The sequence below is a fragment of the Entelurus aequoreus genome, linkage group LG09 (assembly GCF_033978785.1).
Source record: "Entelurus aequoreus isolate RoL-2023_Sb linkage group LG09, RoL_Eaeq_v1.1, whole genome shotgun sequence".
Lineage (NCBI taxonomy): Eukaryota > Metazoa > Chordata > Actinopteri > Syngnathiformes > Syngnathidae > Entelurus > Entelurus aequoreus.
Window position 1 is genome coordinate 50,508,899 of NC_084739.1, and position 24,799 is coordinate 50,533,697.

Sequence of the window (24,799 nt, forward strand, 5' to 3'; positions counted from 1 at the left end):
GTGGCATAGAAAGAGAATGAGTTAAGACCTTTGTTAGTTTGGAATCTGGGTTTAACGTGGTTAGTGGAGCTCCCCCTGGTGTTGTGGTTATGGCGGTCATTTACGTTAAGGAAGTAGTTTGACATGTACTTCGGTATCAGGGAGATGTAGTGGATTTTATAGACTAGGCTCAGTGCAAGTTGTTTAACTCTGTCCTCCACCTTGAGTCAGCCCACTTTGGAGAAGTGGGTAGGAGTGAGGTGGGATCTGGGGTGGAGGTCTAGAAGTAACCTGACTAGCTTGTTCTGGGATGTTTGGAGTTTAGATTTGAGGGTTTTGGAGGTGCTAGGGTACCAGGAGGTGCATGCGTCATCGAAAAAGGGTTGAACGAGAGTTCCCGCCAGAATCCTCATGGTGCTTTTGTTGACCAGAGAGGAGATTCTGTAGAGAAATCTCGTTCGTTGGTTAACCTTTTTGATTACCTTGGTTGCCATTTTATCACAGGAAAGGTTAGCCTCTAGAATGGAACCTAGGTAGGTGACCTCATCTTTCCTGGTGATAACAATGTCACCCACTTGTATAGTGAAGTCATTGACTTTCTTAAGGTTGATGTGGAACCCAAACAGGATGGATTCCGTTTTACCCAAGTGTATGGATAGCTTGTTGTCAGCGAGCCAGGTGCAAGTTCTACAGAGCTCAGCACTGAGGATTTTATCCACCTGTGACTTGTCCCTGTCTGATTCCAGCAGGGCAGAGTCATCCGCAAACAAAAACAATTCACAGTCGCATGCCGATGACAAGTCGTTTATGTATATTAGGAATAGTAAAGGTCCCAATATACTGCCTTGGGGGACTCCACAGCTCACCGAGAGGGGGGGGGGGGGGGGGGGGACACGGTGCCGTTTACCTCTACCACCTGCTCCCTCCCCTCCAAGTAAGATTGCATCCAGCTCCATGAGGTTTTGTTAAATCCGATTGCTCTGCGCTTATCCAACAGTATGGCGTGGTTAACGGTGTCAAAGGCCTTCTGAAGGTCCAGCATGACCATGCCGCAGTATTTGCCCGCGTCCACCTCATGTTTGATGTGGTCGGTCAGATAGAGAAGGCATGTCTCAGTGGAGTGGTTAGTTCTGAAGCCGGATTGAAATTTGTACATGAGTTTATTAGTGGCAAGGTAACTATCGACCTGCTCATAAACTATTTTCTCCCATTACTTTCGAAATGGAACTGAGAATAGAAACAGGTCGGTAGTTGCCAGGTTCCAATTTGCTTCCTTTTTTAAAGAGGGGAGTTACTCTTGCTATCTTAAAATCTTTTGGTACTTGGCCTTGTGTAATTGATTTATTGTGCGTTATTATTGATTTATTATGTGCGTGATGATCGGGGCAATGATGGAGGCAGAGTCCCTGAGGAATCTGGAGGGAATATTATCAAGGCCGGTGGCCTTGTTTGGGTGGAGCGTGCTCAATTTTTTAAACACTTCATCAGCTGTGACCATTTCTAATTTGAAATCATCGTTGGTACTCCTAGCTTTCTGTAGAAGGCTTTAATGTGCTCTACACCAAAGCGACCAAAGTGGTGGGACAGCTTGTTGACAAGAGTTGCGGCTATGCTGGTGAAAAAGGTGTTAAGTCTGCTAGCTACCTCCATTTTGTCTGTAATGAGGGAGTCGCCCTCCTTGATGCTGATGTTGGTGAGTCTGGTTTTAAGTTTCTGGCTGCAACCAGGAAGCTGGTTGTTGAGAATTTTCCAGAACTCACGTGGCTTATTTGTGTTTTTCTCTATTTTGTTGTTAATGTAATTTTTTTTTAAGGATTTAGTCAGGTTGGTTGACTTATTTCTTAATTTATTGCATTGCTTTTTGAGAGTTGAAAGGAGTGATTTGAGGTTGATATTATTGGGTTGTTTATCTACTTCTGTTTTACATTTTTGGTATTCGGAGTATTTTCTGTCTCTGTCTTTTATGGCAGCTAATAGGTCCGGATTCATCCATGGCAAGAGATAAGGTAGCTTCTACAACAACACAAAACGCTTTTGAGTTTGTAATGCACAACACTGCGATACGACACCAATGTGTACTGACTGAAAAACGTGAACAATTATATGCTATTATCATATTATATTAGTATTATATAGTACCTGTAAAGTATTAGCCCACATTTCATGTTTTGTTTGCACACAGCTAAGCTCGCCAGACAGGGAATGTAATGTAGTTGTACTAACACGCATGACGTAATGCGTGTATCATGATCGATATTCAAGTGACTCACTTGATGGACATTTATTCGTAAGGTCCAGCTGGCCGGGGACGTTTCCTGTTGATTTCGGGTAAACAATCCATTTTTGTCGAAATAGCTTGGATTAAACTTCCATAATTATAGCAACAAAATTGCTTTCATCCCCCTCTCCTGGGTTACGTCTGCTCCAACGTCTTGCTCTTCTTTCGTGCTCGCTTCTATAATAGCAGTACATTTAGCTTCAAAAGTATAAGGTTGTAAATCCTCATTTGTCTAAAAATAGTAATTTTCGTTGTCTATTACCAAGTCTGCCATGATTAGAACACACACTCGTGTTTGATTCCGAAGTAGGAACACACATGTTGCCAGAAGTCAGACGTGCGCTGCTATAGAAACAGAAATCCAATGCGCAAAATAAATCAGTCCCAGAAATGATTAAAAGGATCAAAATACGGTAAAAATTTAACATATTACACATTGTTATGAACGTGTCTGTTACTAAATTATATAAAGACTTGCACTGTGTATAAAACGTTGCTGGAGGGTTTTGAAGTTGTTTTAGAAGGCTTCAAAGGCTACAATGGTGACTCCCATTAGCCCCATCTTTCAAGCTTTTTTTTATCATCTTTAAAAAATATTAAAGACATGTGTGTTCTTGTCTCTCATAATGATTGTGAATGATAGGCAAATTTTCCCCAAATTAAGGATTTTTACATGAAAACAAATACAAGTAATATAGTACTGTAGTCTCCAGAAGAATCCACACAAAGTCAGAGGCTATTTTTAACCTTTATTGCCAATCTTATGATAACAACCGGCCCAAAATCCACACACATATGTCACCGTGCTTTCCCAGACACAAAACAACACTTCCTCATTCTCCGTCAAGCTCATTTCAGTCACGGACGGTGTGTTTGCGATGCTGGGAACAATAAACATCGAAAACACTACGAACATAAAACATTACCACCGGCAGGTCGTTGTATGAATGGATATATATATATATATATATTATAATATATATATATATATAATATATATATATATATATATATATATATATATATATATATATGTAACCCGGATAATAATCCATGTGTAATATAAAGTACATTAGATAAATTGTTATAAAAGTTAAAAAGGTAATTCATTTGAAATGGTTAAAACATAGTTACAAGGTAAAAAATGTGAAATACATATTTGTTTTATTTACAATATGGTATTTGTGGAGAAGTGTTTTTTCCGATTCTTTTTCCGGTCCTTGAAGGGGACATGAGACCTCATGTGGGGAGAGACGAGACAGGCGTGATGCTCGAGATACAGCGATAGCTAAAGTTCTTCGTTTTAGAACTTTCAGTCAAGTTGTGTGCCATGGTTTGTCGACAAGCGAAGCCATTGTGAGTGTGTGATTAGTGCTAAAAGACAGTAGCTACAACGCGGAGCTGTGGACTGTGCTTTTGCCGCTTATTACTAGCTTGTCGAGTTTGTAGCAAAACAATCTCGCTAAAAGACTGTTTCACCAACAAGGGAGAATCACGGAGCTTGCAGTGTATCGTTACCTAACTGGACAACGAGACAGACGGACAACAGATAGCACTCTCAGTGCCCACGACGCTCAGAGTACCTCTGGATATGTGGGAGATGGAGAGGAGAGATTTTGGACCGGAAGGTACCGCGCACCTGCTCCGCCATTGAAGTCACGCTGAAAACTGGGATAACGCTTTGTCGAGAACACGAGGACATCACAGAGCTGGACAGGACACGTAATCTGATTGAATTAAAACGCTAAAAAGTTTTTGGTCTCATCGCACACAAGCATCGATACAGGCCTGCAACGTAGGGTGTATTTGAATGCCGGCTTTAGTTTAGTTATTTCCAAGTCATTATTCTGGGTGAATAATATACTGTTGTTTCTGTGTGTGAACAGTGCTGTACATTCATGTCAAACTTGAGATAATAATTTGCACTTTTTTCATTTTTGCATTTTATTTATTAAAGGAGGGGTATTTTTTCATACTTTACCTGGTGTCTGGTGTTAATTTAATTCAGGTCTTTATGTCTGGTAGATTTTAGACTACTGTGTCATAGTTTAAAAGGTATAGCCCTGTGACCCAAATTAATAAAAATATCTTTAGATTTTAATATATAAGTACATGAGTACACACTTGAAAGAACCCAATAAAGTACCAACCCAGTAAACAAGGGCTACATATACACTATTATTTGCGCACTATTGACAACTGATGCAAGCAAAATTTGGCCACCAAAAAAAAGACCACTAGAAAAGCGCTGCCAAAAAAGGGTGTTGTGATGACATAAGCAATATGCACCGGATTGTCTGGAGCATAGTCAGCATGTCTGCGATGTGGACTCACTATAATATATTCCCAATATACCCGCGGGCAGCAATCCACAAAATGTGCAAATATTAAGACATTATATTATAACAACAACAAGCCCTGGTTCACACCCAAGATCCGACAGCTGCGCAAGAAGAAGGAGGCTGTGTGGAGGAGCGGGGACCGGAGTACTTAAAGAGAAGCGAAGTACCACTTCAACAGGGAAGTGGAGAAAGCTAAATCTGTGTACTCTAACCGTCTACAGGAACAGTTCAGCTCCAATGACTCTGCAGCGTGTGGAGAGGGCTAAAGACCCTTACGAACTATAAGCCCAAAGCCCCCCAGGCCCTGAATGACCGGACTCTCGCTCAGGGCCTCAACACACATTACTGTCGTCACGAACGGCCTTCAACTCATCAAAGCTCTGCTCCCCCCACCAACGCCAGCACTTCATTAAAGGACTTAAAGAACTCCGAGGACATCAAAGGGCTCCAAGAACATCACAGGACTTCATCAAAGGCCCTCTCTATCCGAGAGGAGGATGTACGCCGGCAGTTCTTGAAGCTGAACAAGCGGAAGGCCCCCGGGCCGGATGGTGTCTCCCCCTCCACCCTGAGACACTGCGCAGGACAGCTGGCTCCTGTCTTCACTGACATTTTTAACACCTCTCTGGAGCTATGCTGCGTGCCATCCTGCTTTAAGACCTCCACCATCGTCCTTGTCCCCAAGAAACCACGGATCACAGGACTTAATGACTACAGGCCGGTGGCGCTGACAACTGTGGTCATGAAGTCCTTTGAGCGCTTAGTCCTGCCCCACCTCAAAGACATCACCGCCCCCTTCCTGGGCACACTGCAGTTCGCCTACAGAGCCAACAGGTCTGTGGATGATGCAGTGAACCTGGCCCTCCACTTCATCCTGGAGTATCTGGACTCCCCAGGAACCTACGCCAGGATCCTGTTTGTGGACTTCAGCTCTGCATTCAACACCATCCTCCCTGGACTGCTACTAGACAAGCTCTACCAGCTCAGCGTGCCCGACTCCCTCTGCTGTTGGATCAATGACTTCCTGACGGACCGAAGACAGCACGTGCGGCTGGGGAAGATTGTCTCAGACAGTCGAACCACGAACACTGGTACTCCTGAGCGCTGTGTACTTTCCCCCTGGCTCTTCTCGTGGTATACAAACTGCTGCACCTCCAGTCACCAATCCGTAAAGCTGCTCAAGTTTGCGGACGACACTACCCTCATCGGGCTCATCTCGGATGGCGACGAATCCACCTACAGGAGAGAGGTGGACCGGCTGGCGACCTGGTGCAGCCTCAACAACCTGGAGCTGAACGCCCAGAAAACAGTGGAGATGATCATGGACTTCGGGAAGTCACAGCTCCACCATCCCCCCTCACCCTGATGGACTCTCCCACCCCTGTCTCCATTGTGGACTCCCTCCGTTTCTTGGGCACCACCATCACCGAGGACCTCAAGTGGGAGCTGACCATCAGCTCCCTCATCAAGAAGGCCCAGCAGAGGATGTACTTCCTGCGGCAGCTGAGGAAACTTAAGGTGCCGACCAAGATGCTGGTGCAGTTCTACTCAGCCACCATTGAGTCCATCCTCACCTCCTCCATCACCGTGTGGTTCCCCGGCGCCACAGTCCGGGACAAGCATCGACTGCAGCGCATTGTACGTGCTGCTGAGAAGGTTATTGGCTGCAAGCTCCCATCCCTCCAGGACCTGTTCTCCTCCAGGACCAGGAGGCGTGTGGGTCGGATCACAGCTGAGTCTTCTCACCCTGGACACAAACTATTCTCCCCTCTCCCCTCAGGCAGGAGACTACGATCCATCCAGACCCACACCTCCCGCCATCTGAACAGTTTTTTCCCCTCCGCCATCAGGCACATGAACAATAACAAGATCTGATAACTCAGTTCCAGCTCATTTTATGACCTATTCTGTTTTATATGTGTCTTATGTTGCACGATTGCACCCAGAAAAATTCCTAGTTTGTGAACCTGTTCTCAAACAATGGCAATACAAACCATTCTAAAATATGATTCTGACAATGGCGGCTTTTAAAGAAAATTAATGAACAGACCACATCAAAAGAAACAAAGTTGTAAACAAGACAAAATCACTCACACATGCTGTTCAACTTAACCTATTAGAAGCAATAAACAGCTGGCCACATCCTGACCACCTCCTCCGCGGCTGAACAACCCGTGTTAGAAGTACACTCAGATCCTACAATTTGGTATTCATGCAAAGTTTTCAAGCAGTTGTCTTCAAACTTGTATACAGATAATTTAGTACACAATATGTCAGAACACATATCAAAATGTAAATGCAATAACCCATATCTGAAAGAGATTGGTATGTGTTCCTTGTTGGAACAATGTCGTGTGTCTTTTACAAACAAATTGCTGAGGTTAACTATCAGGTTATTTGTTCTCACCTATCTGACTTGTTAGTGCAGGTCGTTGAAATGTTTTACCTGTAAGAAGGGGAAAACAAATCCCACAGTGAAGTTGGACAGCCAGTTGAGAGATCCTCCAACAATGTAGGCTGCTGGACGGTGGGATTGTGTAAAGAGTTCTGCTGTGACCAGGAAGGGAACTCCAGCTAGAAAATGCAACAGACATGACATTTTTATAACCATGAATATAATTAACTTTACTCAAATATCAAATAAATTATGGGCCTGTAAAAACATTTAAAAACATCAACATCCATTAAAATAAGATCCATAGGGGTTACAGCTCAGAACAAGTGGAACACATAAAAAAACAAAAACAGTAAAAATACAAAACCCATTTTTGGCGATTTCACAAAAAAACTGATGTTTCATTCAGGACATATAACAGCAAGTTTTCCCTCTTTGAACCAGAAAACATTCTATATTTATTAAAATATGAAGAGTTCAGGCACAAAAAACACCATTCCACCGATTTTGAGCAGTGAGTTCCACTGAATAGTTAACATCATTCTCTACCGAGAGGTAAAATCTAATTTTCCCCAAAAACGGCTGATCTTTTGCATTTCAGTGTTGAATATTCCATTTTAGAAACCGACAACCGCCCTGCTTTTTCTTTGCAGCACAAACAGACGAATCCATCAGGACCAATCAGTGCATCTGAATTTGATGATGTCGTTCAACGTCAGCGCTCCTGTTCGCTTGCTTTGTGTCTGTATGGTTGTGATTGTAACTAAATTAAAGCATCAATAGCAGCTGAGATAGGCTCTAGCCCACCCGCGACCCCGAATTGGAAAAGCGGTAAAAAATTGATGGATGGATGTATAATGAGTAACTTTGATGAAATCAGCGAGTGTGTGGTGCCCTCGCCTACTGGGCGCAAAAATAGATGTAGCGGTCCATGAGAGCCAGAAATGTCGACACAGTGCAGTGGGAATATGCCGTCTATTGCCTGTGTACATAATGTACAGGATACATGAGTAGCCACTATTCGCTTGAATGACTAACTACATTGTGTGTTCACTGAGCTGTTGTTGTCTTGTGATGCAGCTGTCAATGTTATGATGTCACGATCCACCAGTTAATGAAACCCCTGGACCTCCATGTCCAGGGTTTACCCAAAAAGGTGTTTGTTTAGATAAATGCATTCATTACAGTGATGGAATAAACATTCCTTTGAAAAAACTGATCTGTTTCACTCGTTATTTACAGCCAGGCTGGCACCATGTAGGATTAATCTATTTTGAAAAGAAATGTTGTTTGGAATTATCTGTTTTTGTTGCAAAATATTATCAAAATGTATGTGCATTTTTTTAAATTGAGACTATCATTTTGGTTCTTATAAACTATTTATTTGCAACCCAAATCAGAAGAATGGCTGGTTCATGAAAAGTTTCAAAAATACTTTAATTTACTGTATTTTTAGGACTATAAGTCGCTCCGGAGTATACGTTGCACCGGCCAAAAATGCACAATAAAGAAGGAAAAAAAACATATCATGTCGCACTGGAGTATAAATCGCATTTTTTGGGGAAAATTATTTGATAAAATCCAACACCAAGAATAGACATTTCAAAGGCAATTTAAAATAAATAAAGAATAGTATACAAAAGGCTGAATAAGTGTACGCCATATGACGCACAATTAACCAACTGAGAACGTGCCTGGTATGTTAACGCAACACATCATGGCAAGAGTCATTCAAATAACTATAACATATAGAACATGCTATACGTTTAGCAACAATCTCTCACTCCCGATAGCTAAATCAGATTAAATCTTCCTCCCCGGTGTCGCCTCTGGTATGTCCTTTTTTTCTGCTGCTCGATCACTGTTCTCTGCTGCATATTTCACTACGTCCAGCTTTTAATCTGCAGTATATGATTTCCTTTTCGGTGCCATTTTAGTTCAGTCCTTCTCAGTTTTTATAAATTACCGCCAACATTGATGTGATCCATTTTAATATCTACAGCAGTAGCATATAGCATATAGCAAATAGCATCCCATGACCCACAATGCACTTCTGCCATGACCCTCCCCCGCCGAATTCTTATTGGTTAACGTGTGAGTGACGATTGCTGACATGTGTGTGACAATTGCTGCCATTTGCTTCGTCTCTTACGCGAATGAGATAAATAATGTTATTTGATATTTTACGGTAATGTGTTAGAAATTTCACACATAAATCGCTCCGGTATATGTCGCACCCACGGCCAAACTATGTAAAAAACTGCGACTTATAATCCAAAAAATACGGTACTCAAAACAAGGAAAATGGAGATATTTGTTTTTGCGCTTGAACTTTTACGGCTCAGACTCCTGCTGCCTCTTATTTATCTGTGCGCTCCAGCGAGAGCCACGCAGCGTTTCCTCTCCGCTGCGGACGCGCATCCGCATGGCTGCAGGACATCTGCAATCAGCGCACCTGCCTGTGAAGAGCGAGCTGCCTTCTTAAGCTGGCGCAACCTTCGTTCCTGTGCCAGAACGTAGCTTCATGTCGTAGTACTGTAAGCCCACACGTATCTAGCGCCTCTCTCTCTCTCTCTCTCTCTCTTTCTCTCTCTCTCTCTCTCTCTCTCTCTCTCTCTCTCTCTCTCTCTCTCTCTCTCTCTCTCTCTCTCTCTCTCCGTGATCTCTGCCCTCGTGCTCACCTGCCTTTGTCATCTCCCTTGTTCCCTCAGATACCCTCCGTTGCCTTGGAAGTGAGCTGTGCACCTCACTTCCCTGGACCCATCTGGATTCGGACTGCCTACGTCTATCCTCGACCCCGCTTTGGACACAGACCTCTCGAAACCTCTCTCTCCAGCCCCACGGACCTCCCGCTTGTGTGACCTCCATCTGCCTAGCCCCTTTTGGACTTGTCTGCTTCTTCACTCAACACGCACCTTCAACAACCCCCCTGGTAATATTTCATTGCTAACGCTTTACGTAGTCCTGCTTGACACACACCTAGTAGCATACACACTCCACCGCATAATCAATACTCAATAAAATATTATTGAGCTATACCTTCTGCCAAAGCGCCGTTTCCTTCTCCATAGTACTGTCACAGTACGTTCTGGCCATGCCAGAACCGGACAACATTGTCAGAGTGAAGACCACGCTCCCTCCCCGAGCTCCAATGAGCCCTGAAGTAACTGCGATGCACGGGATACTCCAGCAGCACCAAGAGCGCTTCTCTTCACTGGAAAACAAGCTAGAAGTCGCCTTTGCTAGCCTGCTCGCTAGAATGGACTCCTTAACTCCGAGTATGCCGACTTCCCCCACACCAGAACCGGCAATTTCTGCTGCAGCTTCCCCCGGGAATCCCCTTTATACCCGAGAATCAAAGATTGCCAGTTCCAGTCCCTTTGAAGGCGATTTTGGTCTATGCCGTGGATTCTTGGTCCAATGCGAGATGACTTTCCAACATCAACCGTCTCGCTACGCTTCTGATGGGGCCAAGATCGCGTTTATTTTTTTCTCCTGGCTGGAAGAGCGCTCAAGGGGGTCACGGCAGCGGTGGACCGGAACTCTGGGGTGGGCACAAACTATTTCGCCTTCCGCTCTGAATTCCAGGCCGTATTTGCTTAACCGGAGGACGGGGGGGGGGGGGGGGGGGGGAGAGACGCCACCTCCCGCCTCCATTCTATTCAGCAGGGATCCCGCTCTGTAGCTGACTACATCCTCGAATTCAGCACTCTCGTAAGCCGACAGTAAGTGGGGCAACAAGGCACTCCTGAGTGCGCACCGGCGGGGACTAAGTGAGGACATCAAGGATGGCCTACTACGGGACCGTCCAACCTGTTATCAGGACCTCATCGTATTGGCTCTTCAAATGGACCAGAGATTAATCGAGAGAGCTGCGGAATGAAGAAAAGCAGCTCTCTACCAAGTCCCCAGATCTACCTATGTTGAGACTTGAACACCTGCATTCTCTCCCTCAAGTCCCAAGTTCCAGCCCGCTAAGCACACAAGCATGGTTCCACCAACCACTTTCCCCATACCAGTTCAGATGGAGGAACCCATACAGCTAGGCAGAGCACGCCTAGCGGCGGAGGAGAGGGAAAGGAGATTCCGGCAGCACTTTTGTCTTTAGTGTGGGTTTGCGGGACACGCAATGAAGACATGCCTGACGCGACCAAAAGACAAGGCTCACTAGCAGAGAAAATCCTAGTGAGTCACACTTCCGTTCTCCAAGTCAATAAAGACCTTGGCATGGTGTGGAAAACTATGTGCCCATAAAACAATACAAGATATACCCAAACCAAAAACCCTGGATTAACAGTGATGTTCGGTCCAAGCTACATGGCTGCTCCACTGAATTTGTCTCAGGCAACGCTGAGGACTACAAGAAGGCCAGATATGACCTGTGTAGATCCATCAGCGAGGCCAAGGGACAATACAGACTAAAGGGATTATACTCCACCACAGATTCCCGGCACATGTGGCAAGGCCTGCAACACAAACACATCACAGACTACAAGCAGGGGAGCAGGGGTCACAAACAGCCAACCCCCAATGCCAGATGAGCTGAATGAGTTTGTTGCCCGCTTCGAGGTCCCCAACACCAACCAACAGAGAGGGGTTCTGACCACGAAGCGCACGCAGGACCCACCACTCACTGTGACAACAGCAGAACTACGTACAGTTTTGAGGAGAACAAACCCACGGAAGGCAGCCGGCCCAGACAACATCCCTGGCCGGGCCCTCAGGGTCTGTTCATCAGAGCTGGCTGACGTACTTGCTGACATATACAAAATGTCACTAGCACAAGCTATAGTGCAAACCTGCTTCAAGACCACCACCATTGTGCCCCTGCCAAAGAAAAACACTGTAACCTGTCTGAATGACTATCGCCCCGTTGCACTCATCCCAATAGTGATGAAGTGCTTCGAGAGGATAGTCATGTCACACATCAAGATGACCATCCCAGACACACTGGACACTCTGCAGTTTGCCTACCAGCAGAACCGGTCCACTGAGGATGCAGTCAACACCGTCATCCACACCACCTTCACCCACTTGGAGGGCAAGGACATCTATGCCTACAGCTCTGCTTTTAACACAGCCATCCCACACAAACTCACTGCTAAACTCCTCACTGTTGGTCTGACACCGGCTCTCTGTGACTGGGTGCTGAACTTTCTCACAAACCGACCTCAGACATCAGGCACAAAGGTTCTAAGCAAAGGGACCCCCCAAGGCTGCGTGCTGAGCCCCATGTTGTACACCCTCTTCACACACGACTGTGTGGCCTCCCAGAACAACACCAGTATCATCAAGTTTGCAGATGATAGTACGGTTGGACTGATCACCGGGGGAGCTGAGGAAGCGTACAGAAGGGAGGTAGCGGAACTGGTGGCCTGGTGTCAGGATAATAATCTCTCATTGAACACAGACAAGACCAAGGAGATGATTATTGACCCACGGAGAAGGAGTGCACAGTACACATCTCTGTACATAGGGGAGACAGAGGTGGACAGGGTGAAACCCTTTAAATTCCTCGGGACCCACATCAGCGAGGACCTCACCTGGGCTCACAACACCCAAAAAACAATAAAGACAGCCCAGCAGCGACTGTACTTCCTAAGAAGGCTGAGAAAATTTGGCATGCCACCCAAAATTCTCAGCAACTTCTATAAAAGTACGGTTGAGAGTGTCCTTACCAGCTCAATAATGGTCTGGTATGGAAACTGCGCTGCTAAGGACATGAAGGCACTCCAGCGAGTGATTAAAACTGCTCAGTACATATCAGGAGCAGCCCTCCCCTCACTACAGGACATGTACTCTACCAGGGCCACCAGGAGAGCACACAACATCATAAAGGACAGTACACACCCCCTTCACAGTCCCTTCAGCCTCCTACCATCAGGCAGACGATACAGGAGCCTGAAAGCCAGGACTACGAGACTGACAAACAGTTTCTACCCACAGGCTATCAGGCTTGTGAATGCTAACCTGTGAATGCTAGCTCCCCCAGCTATCCCCCTTGTAGCTTTTTACTTTTATCTTTTGAACAAAAGATAGCTACCATGACCACCCCCAAACTGTGAACCATCACTGTAGACACTTTTAATCTTTGATCACTAAATACACTTTAAACTGCTGCTGTGACCCAATGTCACCTCCATATTTATACTGTTAACTGTGAATCAGAATGTGCAATAATGTTATGTTATTCACTGTGCCTTCTATATAGCTTATACTTTTTTTAATACCTTATTTTAAACTGCTAAACTGTACATTTTTATTTTTTTATTTTAGCTAAGTACCGTGACTTGTTGAAGGGTGGACTAACAAAGAAAGATTTTCATTGTACGGCAAACTGTCTGTTTAACTGTGCATATGACAATAAACAATCTTGAATCCTGAATCTTGAATCTTGAATTATCTTCCCGGCTATCCTGTCCTGGAGCTCGAAGAACCTGACCGCCGGGGCCTATCTGGACTCGGGGAGCCGACAAAAGCTTTATGGACCAGGAGTTTGCCCGACAGGCCGGAATCAGTCTCCTTACCCTGGACACCTCACTACCGGCTCAAGCCCTGGATGGACACCCTCTGGGACCTATTACTCACCGCACGGAACCCTTATCCCTGACCCTCTCGGGCAACCACACCGAGACCCTCAGCCTTTGGATCCTTAATGCACCGATCGCTCCACTTGTCCTTGGCCCATCCTGGCTCCGGAAATATGACCCTCATATTTCCTGGTCCTCGGGAGAGGTCTTGGCCTGGAGTACGGCATGTCATGAACACTGTCTGAAATCTGCATTACCCGGGTCAGAGAGTCCCAGACCTACATCCCCTCCCGCAATATTCCTTCGGTTTACCATGATCTCGCCGCAGTCTTCGACAAGGAGGGTGCACTCTCCCTTCCCCCACACAGACCTTATGACTGCGCCATCAAACTAATCCCCAATGCTGTCCTTCCTTCTAGCCGCCTGTACAACATCTCCCTGCCTGAGAAACAAGTGGCAGTAGGATTTTTCTTTGTGGCTAAGAAGGACGGTTCATTGCGGCCCTGCATCGAGTACCATCAATTAAATAACATCACCATAAAGAACAAGTATCCACTACCCCTCCTGAGCTCGTCCGTCGAGCCCCTTGCGCCAGAGACCATCTTCAGCAGAATCAACCTCCATAATGCCTACCATCTAGTCCGCATCAAGGAGGGCGACGAATGGAAAACGGCATTCAACACACACCTGGGCCATTTTGAGTACAGGGTAATGCCTTTTGGACTTACTAATGCCCCACTGTCTTCCAGGAATTAGTTAATGACGTCTTGAGGGACATGTTGAACCAGTTTTTCGTTGTTTACTTGGATGACATTCTTGTGTTTTCTAGAAACCTACAGGAGCATCAGAGACACGTTCGCCTGGTTCTTCAGCGCTTGCTCGAGACCCGGTTATTCGTCAAAGCCGAGAAGTGCGAGTTCCATTTCCCCTTTGTCGGATTTTTGGGCTATATAATTGAGAAGGGGCACATCAGGGCAGACCCCAGGAAGGTCAAGGCAGTGATTGAGTGGCCCCAACCGACTACCCGCACGGAACTAAGGCGTTTCCTTGGGTTTGCGGGGTTCTACTGTGTCTTCATCCAGGACTTCAGCCAGGTAGGCGCTCCTCTTCATTCTCTCACATCTACTCTTTCGCTTTTTCAGTGGTCCAAGGATGCCAGCACAGCCTTCCTGTTAACAGAGTTAAACGAACGGTACCCAAGAACCTAAACTAACACTGAATGAGGAGCAAACAAATACGCAGCAGGCGGCAGGTAATGTGAAAAGGGAAGAACAAAAATTTATTAGCACCTGTGCAGCACATATACAATCAGGGCATGTCACGTGACCAGCAAGTGGCCAATCAGTCATTGAGAGCACAAGAGACAATACGTCAACACTCCCACTAGCTCTCATACTGTTAACATCATCATAAAAATAAAAACATTTGAAACAAAATCAAAAATCACATGTCATAAATCACATGAATTATTCTCCAAACATAAAGCTTGAGAATTTCGACAATTTGCATTTGGTTGCAGGCTTTGTCATTACATCTGCTACCATTTGATCTGTGGGAAGATATTGTAGACATATTTTACCATCATTCACAGCTGATCTGACAAAATGATATTTTATGTCGACATGTTTGCATCGCTGTCTGTTTACAGGATTCTTGGCTAATGCAATTGCACCCTGGTTATCCTCATAAACCTTTGGTGTAGCAGACTGACTCCCATCAATGCCATTTAAAAGTTGGACTAAATACATACATTCTTGTGTAGTTGCAGCTAAGGCCATATATTCTGCCTCACATGTTGACAGTGCAACTGTTGGTTGCTTTTTGGTCTTCCATGAAACCAAAGGACCATTTTCACACAAGCTTATACAATATCCAGTTGTACTCCTATCAGTGGCGTCAGTCGCCCAATCGGCATCACTGTAAGCATGTAGACTCAAACCATTTTCACAATATTTGTAACACAAAACTTTGTCTGTTGTACCTTTTAGATATCTCAGCACATGTTTCACAGTAACCCACTGTTCCTCTGTTGGATTACTAAAGTATTGTGACAATTTGCTTACTACAAAGCTTAAATCTGGTCTTGTACATGTACTCAGGTAGATCAAACTTCCTACTACTTCTCTGTACAATTTTACATCTGACAAGAGCTCAGAATGGCTGTAATTTAGCTTTGGTTCACAAGGTGTCGCTCTAGGTTTGCAATTCACCATGTCAAACTTTTCAAGCAATTTTACTGAATATTTTTTCTGTGACATTTTCACACATGCATCACTCTGGCTAAAATCAATACCCAGAAAATGTTTCAGATGACCTAAATCTCTCATGTGGAATCTTGCTTTAAGCATTTCTTTTACATTCATCACTGCATTTTCATCACTGGCAGCAATGGTCAAGTCATCAACCCATATTATCAGAATCACTTTTTCATTGTCAGTTTCTCTGATGTAAACACAATGGTCTGTCAGGTTTTGTACAAAGTTGTTGTCAGATAAATAGTCATGTAATAACTTGTTCCAGTTCCTGCCTGACTGTTTCAAACCATATAGTGACTTCTCTAACCGATACACCTGTTTGGTACTAGAGTGCTCTTTATAACCCTCAGGTTGTTCAATATAGATTTCGCAATCTATTGGAGCATGCAGATACGCTGTTTTAACGTCCATCTGATGTAAAATCAGGTTCTCCTGAGCTGCTTTTTGCATGATAACACGGACACTGGTCAAGTTAGCTGTAGGAGAGAACGTCTCGTCATAGTCAACGCCCATTTTCTGACTATATCCCTTAGCTACGTATCTTGCTTTATATTTGTCAGAACCATCAATGTTATTCTTAATTGCATAGACCCATCTACCCCCCACTACGTCTTTACCCACAGGTAAGTTGGTCAGGGTAAATGTGTTATTCTCTCTGAGTGACTGCATTTCGTCATTCATTGCATTAACCCACTTTTCTGAATTAGTTGAGTTTACAGCTTCCCTGAAGGTCAGGGGTACATCACACATGACTCTATAACAATAGTCCATGCTAAAATGTGTCTGGTCATCACTATCCACTTCACATGTATAATCTTTTAAATATTCTGGTGGTCTCCTATCTCTGGTAGGATAACGTGTAGTGTCCTGTGCTGGACTGCCCTCAGGTTTTGTCACTGGACTCTGAACATGGGGACTTCTCTGAGCTCGACCTGGACTCCTCTGTGCATGGTCTGGACTCGCATGTCTATGCCTAGTCTCCTTTTTCACCCCAAAGTCATCATCATCGTCATAAACAGGCGTTGTGTCAGTCTGAGTCTGCTGCTCAGTAATCTTCCTGCATGAAAATTTCACAAGTCTGTGCTTTTTCACTCTATGAGTGCCAGGATAATAGACTATGTAGGCCGGGCTATTTTTGTCATATGCTACAAAAATACCCTCTTCACACCTTGACTCTAGCTTTGTCTTGTCCTGTTTATATGCATAACATGTTGACCCAAACTTTTGCATTCTAGATACATTTGGTCTTTTTCCAGTCAACAGTTGGTAAGGAGTCTTTTTAGTGCGTCTGTTAAAACACCTATTTCTAATGACAGCAGCTGTCTGCACTGAATATGTCCACAAACACTTAGGTAACTCGCTCTCTATGAGCATACACCTAGCCATGTCAAATAAGGTTCGCCAACTGCGTTCAGCAGTACCGTTTTGATGCGGCGAGTACGGTGCCGACGTCTCATGTCGGATTCTATTAGTACGAAGCAGTGTTTGGTAATTCTTACCAGTGAATTCCGTACCCATATCAGACCTAATACATCTGACCTTCCCATAAGGGGCTACGTCTGCTAAGAACTTTTCAGTTGCTTGGACTGTGTCACTCTTATTTTTAAGAAAATAAGTAAACATTGCACTGGAATAATCATCCGTAAAACATAATGCATATTTATGCCCATCCTTAGACTCTGTGGCTATTGGTCCTGCTAAATCAGTGTGTACCAAATCTAGAGGAGCTTTGGCCCTCATATCAGGCTTCCTGTTTCTAGTTTGGACAAACTTGCCTTGTGTACAGACATCACATTGTAATGTTGACTTGTCTACTTTACCTTTAATAGTCATACCAGAAACAACATTTTGTAATTGTTCTACATCTGCATAATTACAGTGACCTAGGATCTCATGCCATGTCTGTAAATCATTACATCCCATACACTGGTCATCACATTCATTTTTCTCCACTGTGTGTAAATAGTACAATCTATTGTGTTCATGGATATAGAATTGTGTACCGTTTCTGTGTTGTAGGACGTCTTCACCCTCCTTGAAGATGACGGTTGCTCCGCTGGCAGTAGCTGCTTTCACAGAAAAGATGTCCTGCGGGTATGAAGGCACAAATAGTGCATCTTTCAGCACTGTGCGTCGGTGGCGTCCTGCGCTGTCCACCAAATACACCTCTGCATCTCCTCTGCGCTCGGCGACCCCTTTGCTCCTGGTTCCATCGGCCAGCTCCACACAGTGAGTTTCTGCCTGGAACCCGTCGTCAAAGGATTTGAACCTTGACACGTCGGTGATGATGTGAGAAGTGGCTCCTGTGTCCACCATCAGACCTTTTCCTCTGACACCAGATCCGCGTCGGATGTCTCTGCGTCCACTTTGGATGTCTCCGCGTCGGATGTCTTCGCGTCCTCGCTGGATGTCTCCGCGTCGGATGTCTCCGGCAACGAACGCGTAGTCATTGTCCTCCACTGCCTCGGAGACCCCTCGGGCGTTGTCTCGCCTCTGTCTCCGTCTGCAGGTTGCGTCACGGTGTGTGTTGCTCCTACAGTGGCTGCACCACTGTGTTTGTTCACATGAGGTGGATTTGTGACCTCGTTGGCCACACCTGAAGCAAACAATATTGTCCACACTCCCCGTCCAGCGAGTCCCACTAGCACTGGCCGTAGCAGGTTTGCCCCTCGGCTGAACTCGGGCCTTCATGACGTTGTCCTCTGATGCAGTCGTGCCGCGTAGTTTCTCTGTATCCTCATAGCTGCGGAGTTTTGTCTTGAATTCAGCAAACGAGAGTGTCCTCTCACTCTGCGTAACGTGGATTGAGAACGGTTTGTATGATTCTGGTAATCCCTTCAAAACCATAGCTATTAAAAGCCCATCACTCAAAACCTCTTCCGCGTTTCTCAATGCAGTAATTGCAGTCTCTGCACGTATCATATATTCAGTCACACTTTCACTGCTCAACTTTTGCAGTGAAGTAAGTTCAGTATACAAACTGATTACACGTGGCTTCCCTTTACCTGCGTAGTATCCCCTCAGGATTTTCAACGCCTCGCGCCCATTGTCTGCTGCCTCCCTCATTACAAGGGACAGACTCTTATCGTCGAGGAATTGTATGAGCTCCGCGTAGGCTTCACCATTCTTTTCTGCATCTGCAGCGCGGACAGCAGCCGTTGCTCCTTCTGCTGGCGGTGTCAAGATTGTGTCTCTTAGTTTCTGTAGGCGAAGGTGGCCTAAAAATTTGGTCTCCCATAATTCATAGTTCTTTTCGTCTCCGTCAAAGACGAGTCGATACCATCGACCACCACCAGTACCTCCATCTCTACAAGCCATGGTGCTAGTAGTAGTAGCCTACTACTAAAACTAAGACACGCCGTTTTATCTCGGTGGCTCACCGGTAAAATAAATATCCTCTTGGGTAAACTCGACCTGGGCCCATAACCTGTTAACAGAGTTAAACGAACGGTACCCAAGAACCTAAACTAACACTGAATGAGGAGCAAACAAATACGCAGCAGGCGGCAGGTAATGTGAAAAGGGAAGAACAAAAATTTATTAGCACCTGTGCAGCACATATACAATCAGGGCATGTCACGTGACCAGCAAGTGGCCAATCAGTCATTGAGAGCACAAGAGACAATACGTCAACACTTCCAGACCCTCAAGAAGAGATTCAGTTCAGGGTTAGGTTTTTTTTTTGGAATTTTGCCTATCGTTCACAATCATTAAGAGAGACAAGAAAACGTCTTTTTTTTTAGGATTTTAAAGATGAGAAGAAAAAAAAACTTGAAAAATGCGGCTAACGGGAGTCACCATTGTATCTTTCAAAGCCCTCTATAACAACTTCAAAACCCTCCATCAACGTTCTATATACAGACTGCAAGTCTATATATAATGTAGTAAGAGACACATTCACAACAATATGTTCAATATTTACCGTATTGTCATCATTTTAATCAATGATGGGACTGATTTCTTCAGCGCATTGATTTATGTTTCCATAGCAGCGAAGGTCCAACTTCTGGCAACAAATGTGTGTGTTTTCTAATCATGGTAATAGACAACGAATACGACTATTTTGGGATAAAATAAGGATTTACTACCTTATCTTTTTGAAGCTTGATATACGGAGGATGAACTACTGCTTATAGAGGCGAGCACGAAGGAAGGGTAAGATGTTGGAGCAGACTTAAGTGAAGTGAAAATGTCTTTGAAACTAAAAAATTTTAACTTGAGCCAAGCTACTTTGATGTAAATGGATTGCATACCCAAAATAAATAGGAAAAAACATCCCCGGCCAGTTGGACAGGATGAACAACTGTCCATCAAGTGAGTCACTATACTATCAATCATGATACATGCAGCACGTCATGCATGTTAGTACAACTACAGTATATACGCTGGCTGGCTAGCTGTGTACAAACAAAATTAAATGTGGGCTCATACTTTACAGATATTGTAATATGATTGTTCATTTTTTTAGTCAGTACAGATTGGTGTCTTATTGCAGTGTGTTGTGCATTATAAAAACTCAAACACGTTTTGTGTTGTCGTAGAAGCTAGAAAGTGTGCTAGAAAAAAAGTTCCTCAATGTTGCCTCTTACAATAACAATGTTGCTTCAGCTTGGTTATTATACAGGCTACGGAACGTAAACAGAGGTGGGTAGAGTACCCAAAAATTGTACTCTAGTAAGAGTACCGTTACTTTAGAATAATATGACTCAAGTAAAAGAAAAAGCAGTCATCAAAATAATTACTTGAGTAAGAGTACATAAGTATTCTGTGAAAAAACTACTTAAGTATTGAGAAACTTTTTGAATAACTTCTGATTTATTTAGTAGTTATTTCTTAATGGTTCTTGGACTACAAACATACTTAGTGTGTGTGTGTGTGTGTGTGTGTGTGTGTGTGTGTGTGTGTAAAACATTAAATTAATTTACAATTTACTTCAACATGTTTTCTCAAGTTGAAAGTGGAATTCTTGTAGGCTAAAATGTGAACATTTCTACTGACACAGTAACAGCACATTCTACTAATATTCTTTTTACAAGTTTGAAAGAATTCATTGAAGATTGTTTTGCTGCCTTGTCTGACGTCATGTCACTTTTTACAGTCAGTACATTCCTTTTTATTAAATTAGTCTGATTTTTCAAGTCATTCAGTTTCTTCTATTTTCACAGCAACATGTGAAGTCGTAGTTTCCATGCTCTTATCTCTAATGTGACTGATGGCCATACGCAGTGTGCCTCTCATACACTAGGGGGCGACTGTGGTCATTTCAGCTTGTTTAGCTATGCGAGATGTAAATACAGTAGAAGAACATAATGATGCATGCTAATAAGCTAGTGCTAGTAACTTTAAAGCTACGGATAAACAGTTAAGTACAACTTTCCACTGATTTTTTAAGTTGTTGTTAATATTTTAATGTGTTTAAATGATATTTGTGGTAATTAGGATCATCAGAGATATGCATAAAGATCGTTTTTTAGTCAACTGTTTTAGGAGGTTTCTGTTCAGCAGTTCTCTAAAACATGTCTTCTATGGGAACAGTCTTATACTTATTAAATGAGTCAGTAGATCTCCATTTTATCATATACTTCAAAAAATACTGACCTATTTCAGTTTCCAATAGGAGTGTTGCAATCGCGTGACCTCGAGACACGTCCGGGCAATTCCGAGTTTCGGGCAATGGTCTAAGCCCCATTAGGCTACTGTTTATTTACTTGAATCAGTGCAAATTGAGGCACATTTTGAAAGGTTTAAAGGCAAATATAAAAGTGATCATGAAAAACATATTTTAAATGGGATGGAGTGGATTTTTAAACTCTTAGGAAAAATATTTTTTTTAAAAAGAGTCTTAAACCATTTATCATGACCAAGAGATTACTGCTACATCACTTCACTTGACACTCATGGTATTTACAGAAGAAAGGATTGAAGGCACATCATGTCTTTATATCTGAGGGGTCCACAAATTAAACAGTAATCCGTGAAAGACAAAGTTGGACTTATTCGTACATCAATAAGCAACGTATTTGATTGACATAACAAGTCCTGCAGTGATCGTGATGCTAATGAGAAAAAAGGGATACGTTTGTTTGCAGTTGATTTCCTGCAACAAATATTAGTCTCATCTACAATTCATGTCTGCAGTTGTTTTTATGATGTGAAGTTCATATTTTGTGTCATTATTTGACTTTAGATGTCCCTGTTGTTCAGCATGGATCTTTGCTAGCGATATTAAGATACAGTTTATGCGGTTGAGCCTACAAGAGATGTATTCATTTAGTTTATTAATACTATTAAGGATATTTTCCTGATGCTAGCAAATATCACCAAAGACGCTATCATGTAGTCATCCTTGTCGAATAAAGCACTTGGCTCTTCTGCATAACAACAACTAAGCTTCAGTTTCTGTTATGAAAATGGAAAACGAAAACACGGTGAATTGGACCAACAATCACAATATTAATTACCAGGACTTAAGATGACGTTAGTTTATTTGCACAACCAGGTCTTTGTATTTATATTTAGGCATAGCAACCACAAAAGAACACAAACTCATGTGATCTCTTGTCCTTTCTTTACGTTTAGTTCTGCTCTCAAACAATACACTCACTCTCACTTGTTTTAATGCTACACTCAAGCTTCTTGACCATCGTGTGAACAAAGTCGCGAAGAAGAAAAACGGACGTGATGTCACATGCAACCCTCCTATATCTGTACTTTGTGCTTGTTTGATTGGTGAAATAGAATCAAACGTCACTACTGCTTACGTTGGATTGGCAAAACAGAGTGAAGTGACAGTGCCTGCCGGAAGCATGGTCGCTGACATAATCAATCAATCAATCAATCAATGTTTATTTATATAGCCCTAAATCACAAGTGTCTCAAAGGGCTGCACACGCCACAACAACATCCTCGGTACAGAGCCCACATAAGGGCAAGGAAAACTCACCCCAGTGGAACGTCGATGTGAATGACTATGAGAAACCTTGGAGAGGACCGCATATGTGGGTACCCCCCCAGGGGAGACCGAAAGCAATGGATGTCGAGTGGGTCTAGCATAATATTGTGAAAGTCCAGTCCATAGTGGATCTAACATATTAGTGAAAGTCCAGTCCATAGTGGATCCAACATAATAGTGAGAGTCCAGTCCATAGTGGGGCCAGCAGGAAACCATCCCGAGCGGAAACGGGTCAGCAGCGCAGAGATGTCCCCAACCGATGCGCAGGCGAGTGGTCCACCCCGGGTCCCGACTCTGGACAGCCAGCACTTCATCTATGGCCACCGGACCTGTGTGTCTCCCCCTCCACAAAAGAGATGGGGGCAGAGGAGAAAAAAAAGAAACGGAAGATCAACTAGTCTAAAAAGGGGGTCTATTTAAAGGCTAGAGTATACAAATGAGTTTTAAGATGGGACTTAAATGCTTCTACTGAGGTAGCATCTCTAACTGTTACCGGGAGGGCATTCCATAGTACTGGAGCCCGAATAGAAAACGCTCTATAGCCCGCAGACTTTTTTTGGGCTCTGGGAATCACTAATAAGCCGGAGTTCTTTGAACGCAGATTTCTTGCCGGGACATATGGTACAATACAATCGGCAAGATAGGCTGGAGCTGGACCGTGTAGTATTTTATACGTAAGTAGTAAAACCTTAAAGTCACATCTTAAAGGCCTACTGAAACCCACTACTACCGACCACGCAGTCTGAAAGTTTATATATCAATGATGAAATCTTAACATTGCAACACATGCCAATACGGCCGGGTTAACTTATAAAGTGCAATTTTAAAGTTCCCGCTAAACTTCCGGTTGAAAACGTCTTTGGATGATGACGTATGCGCGTGACGTAACCAGTGAAACAGAAGTATCGGTACCCCATTGAATACAATACAAAATAGCTCTGTTTTCATCTCATAATTCCACAGTATTCTGGACATCTGTGTTAGTGAATCTTTTGCAATTTGTTTAATGAACAATGAAGACTGCAAAGGAGAAAGTTGTAGGTGGGATCGGTGTATTAGCGACGGACTACAGCAACACAACCAGGAAGACTTTGACTCGGATAGCAGACGCGCTAGCCGACGCTAGCCACCGACCGCACGGATGATCGTGGTGAAGTCCTTCGTCCTTCCGTCGATCGCTGGAACGCAGGTGAGCACGGGTGTTGATGAGCAGATGAGGGCTGGCTGGCGTAGGTGGGCCGCTAATGTTTTTATCATAGCTCTGTGAGGTCCCGTTACTAAGTTAGCTTCAATGGCGTCGTTAGCAACAGCATTTTTAAGCTTCGCCAAGCTGGAAAGCATTAACCGTGTATTTACATGTCCCTGGTTTAATAGTATTGTTGATCTTCTGTCTATCCTTCCAGTCAGGGATTTATTTATTTTGTTTCTATATGCAGTTAAGCACGATGCTATCACGTTAGCTCCGTAGATAAGTTAGCTTCAATGGCGTCGTTAGCAACAGCATTTTTAAGCTTCGCCAGGCTGGAAAGCATTAACCGTGTATTTACATGTCCGTGGTTTAATAGTATTGTTGATCTTCTGTCTATCCTTCCAGTCAGGGATTTATTTATTTTGTTTCTATATGCAGTTAAGCACGATGCTATCACGTTAGCTCCGTAGCTAAAGTGTTTCATCGATGTATTGTCGTGGAGATAAAAGTCACTGTGAATGTCCATTTCGCGTTCTCGACTCTCATTTTCAAGAGGATATAGTATCCGAGGTGGTTTGAAATACAAATCCGTGATCCACAATAGAAAAAGGAGAGAGTGTGGAATCCAATGAGCCAGCTTGTACCTAAGTTACGGTCAGAGCGAAAAAAGATATGTCTTGCACTGCATTCTAGTCCTTCACTCTAACGTTCCTCATCCACATATCTTTCATCCTCGCTCAAATTAATGGGGTAATCGTCGCTTTCTCGGTCCGAATCCCTCCCGCTGCTGGTGTAAACAATAGGAAAATATGAACAATCAGTCCTTCCTCCGGTGTCGTCACGCTACTTCCGGTAGGGGCAAGGCTTTTTTTTTATCAG

General features: G+C 43.8%; 1 protein-coding gene across 1 annotated transcript in view; it reads right to left on the bottom strand.

The window, feature by feature from the left end:
- Nucleotides 1-24,799, bottom strand: part of slc2a15a (solute carrier family 2 member 15a) — a 154,600-nt gene that overhangs the window by 25,934 nt on the left and 103,867 nt on the right. Inside the window, exon 11 of the mRNA XM_062058896.1 lies at nucleotides 7,046-7,173. Within this exon, the coding sequence (XP_061914880.1) occupies nucleotides 7,046-7,173 (128 nt within the window). The remainder of the gene's footprint in view (nucleotides 1-7,045; nucleotides 7,174-24,799) is intronic.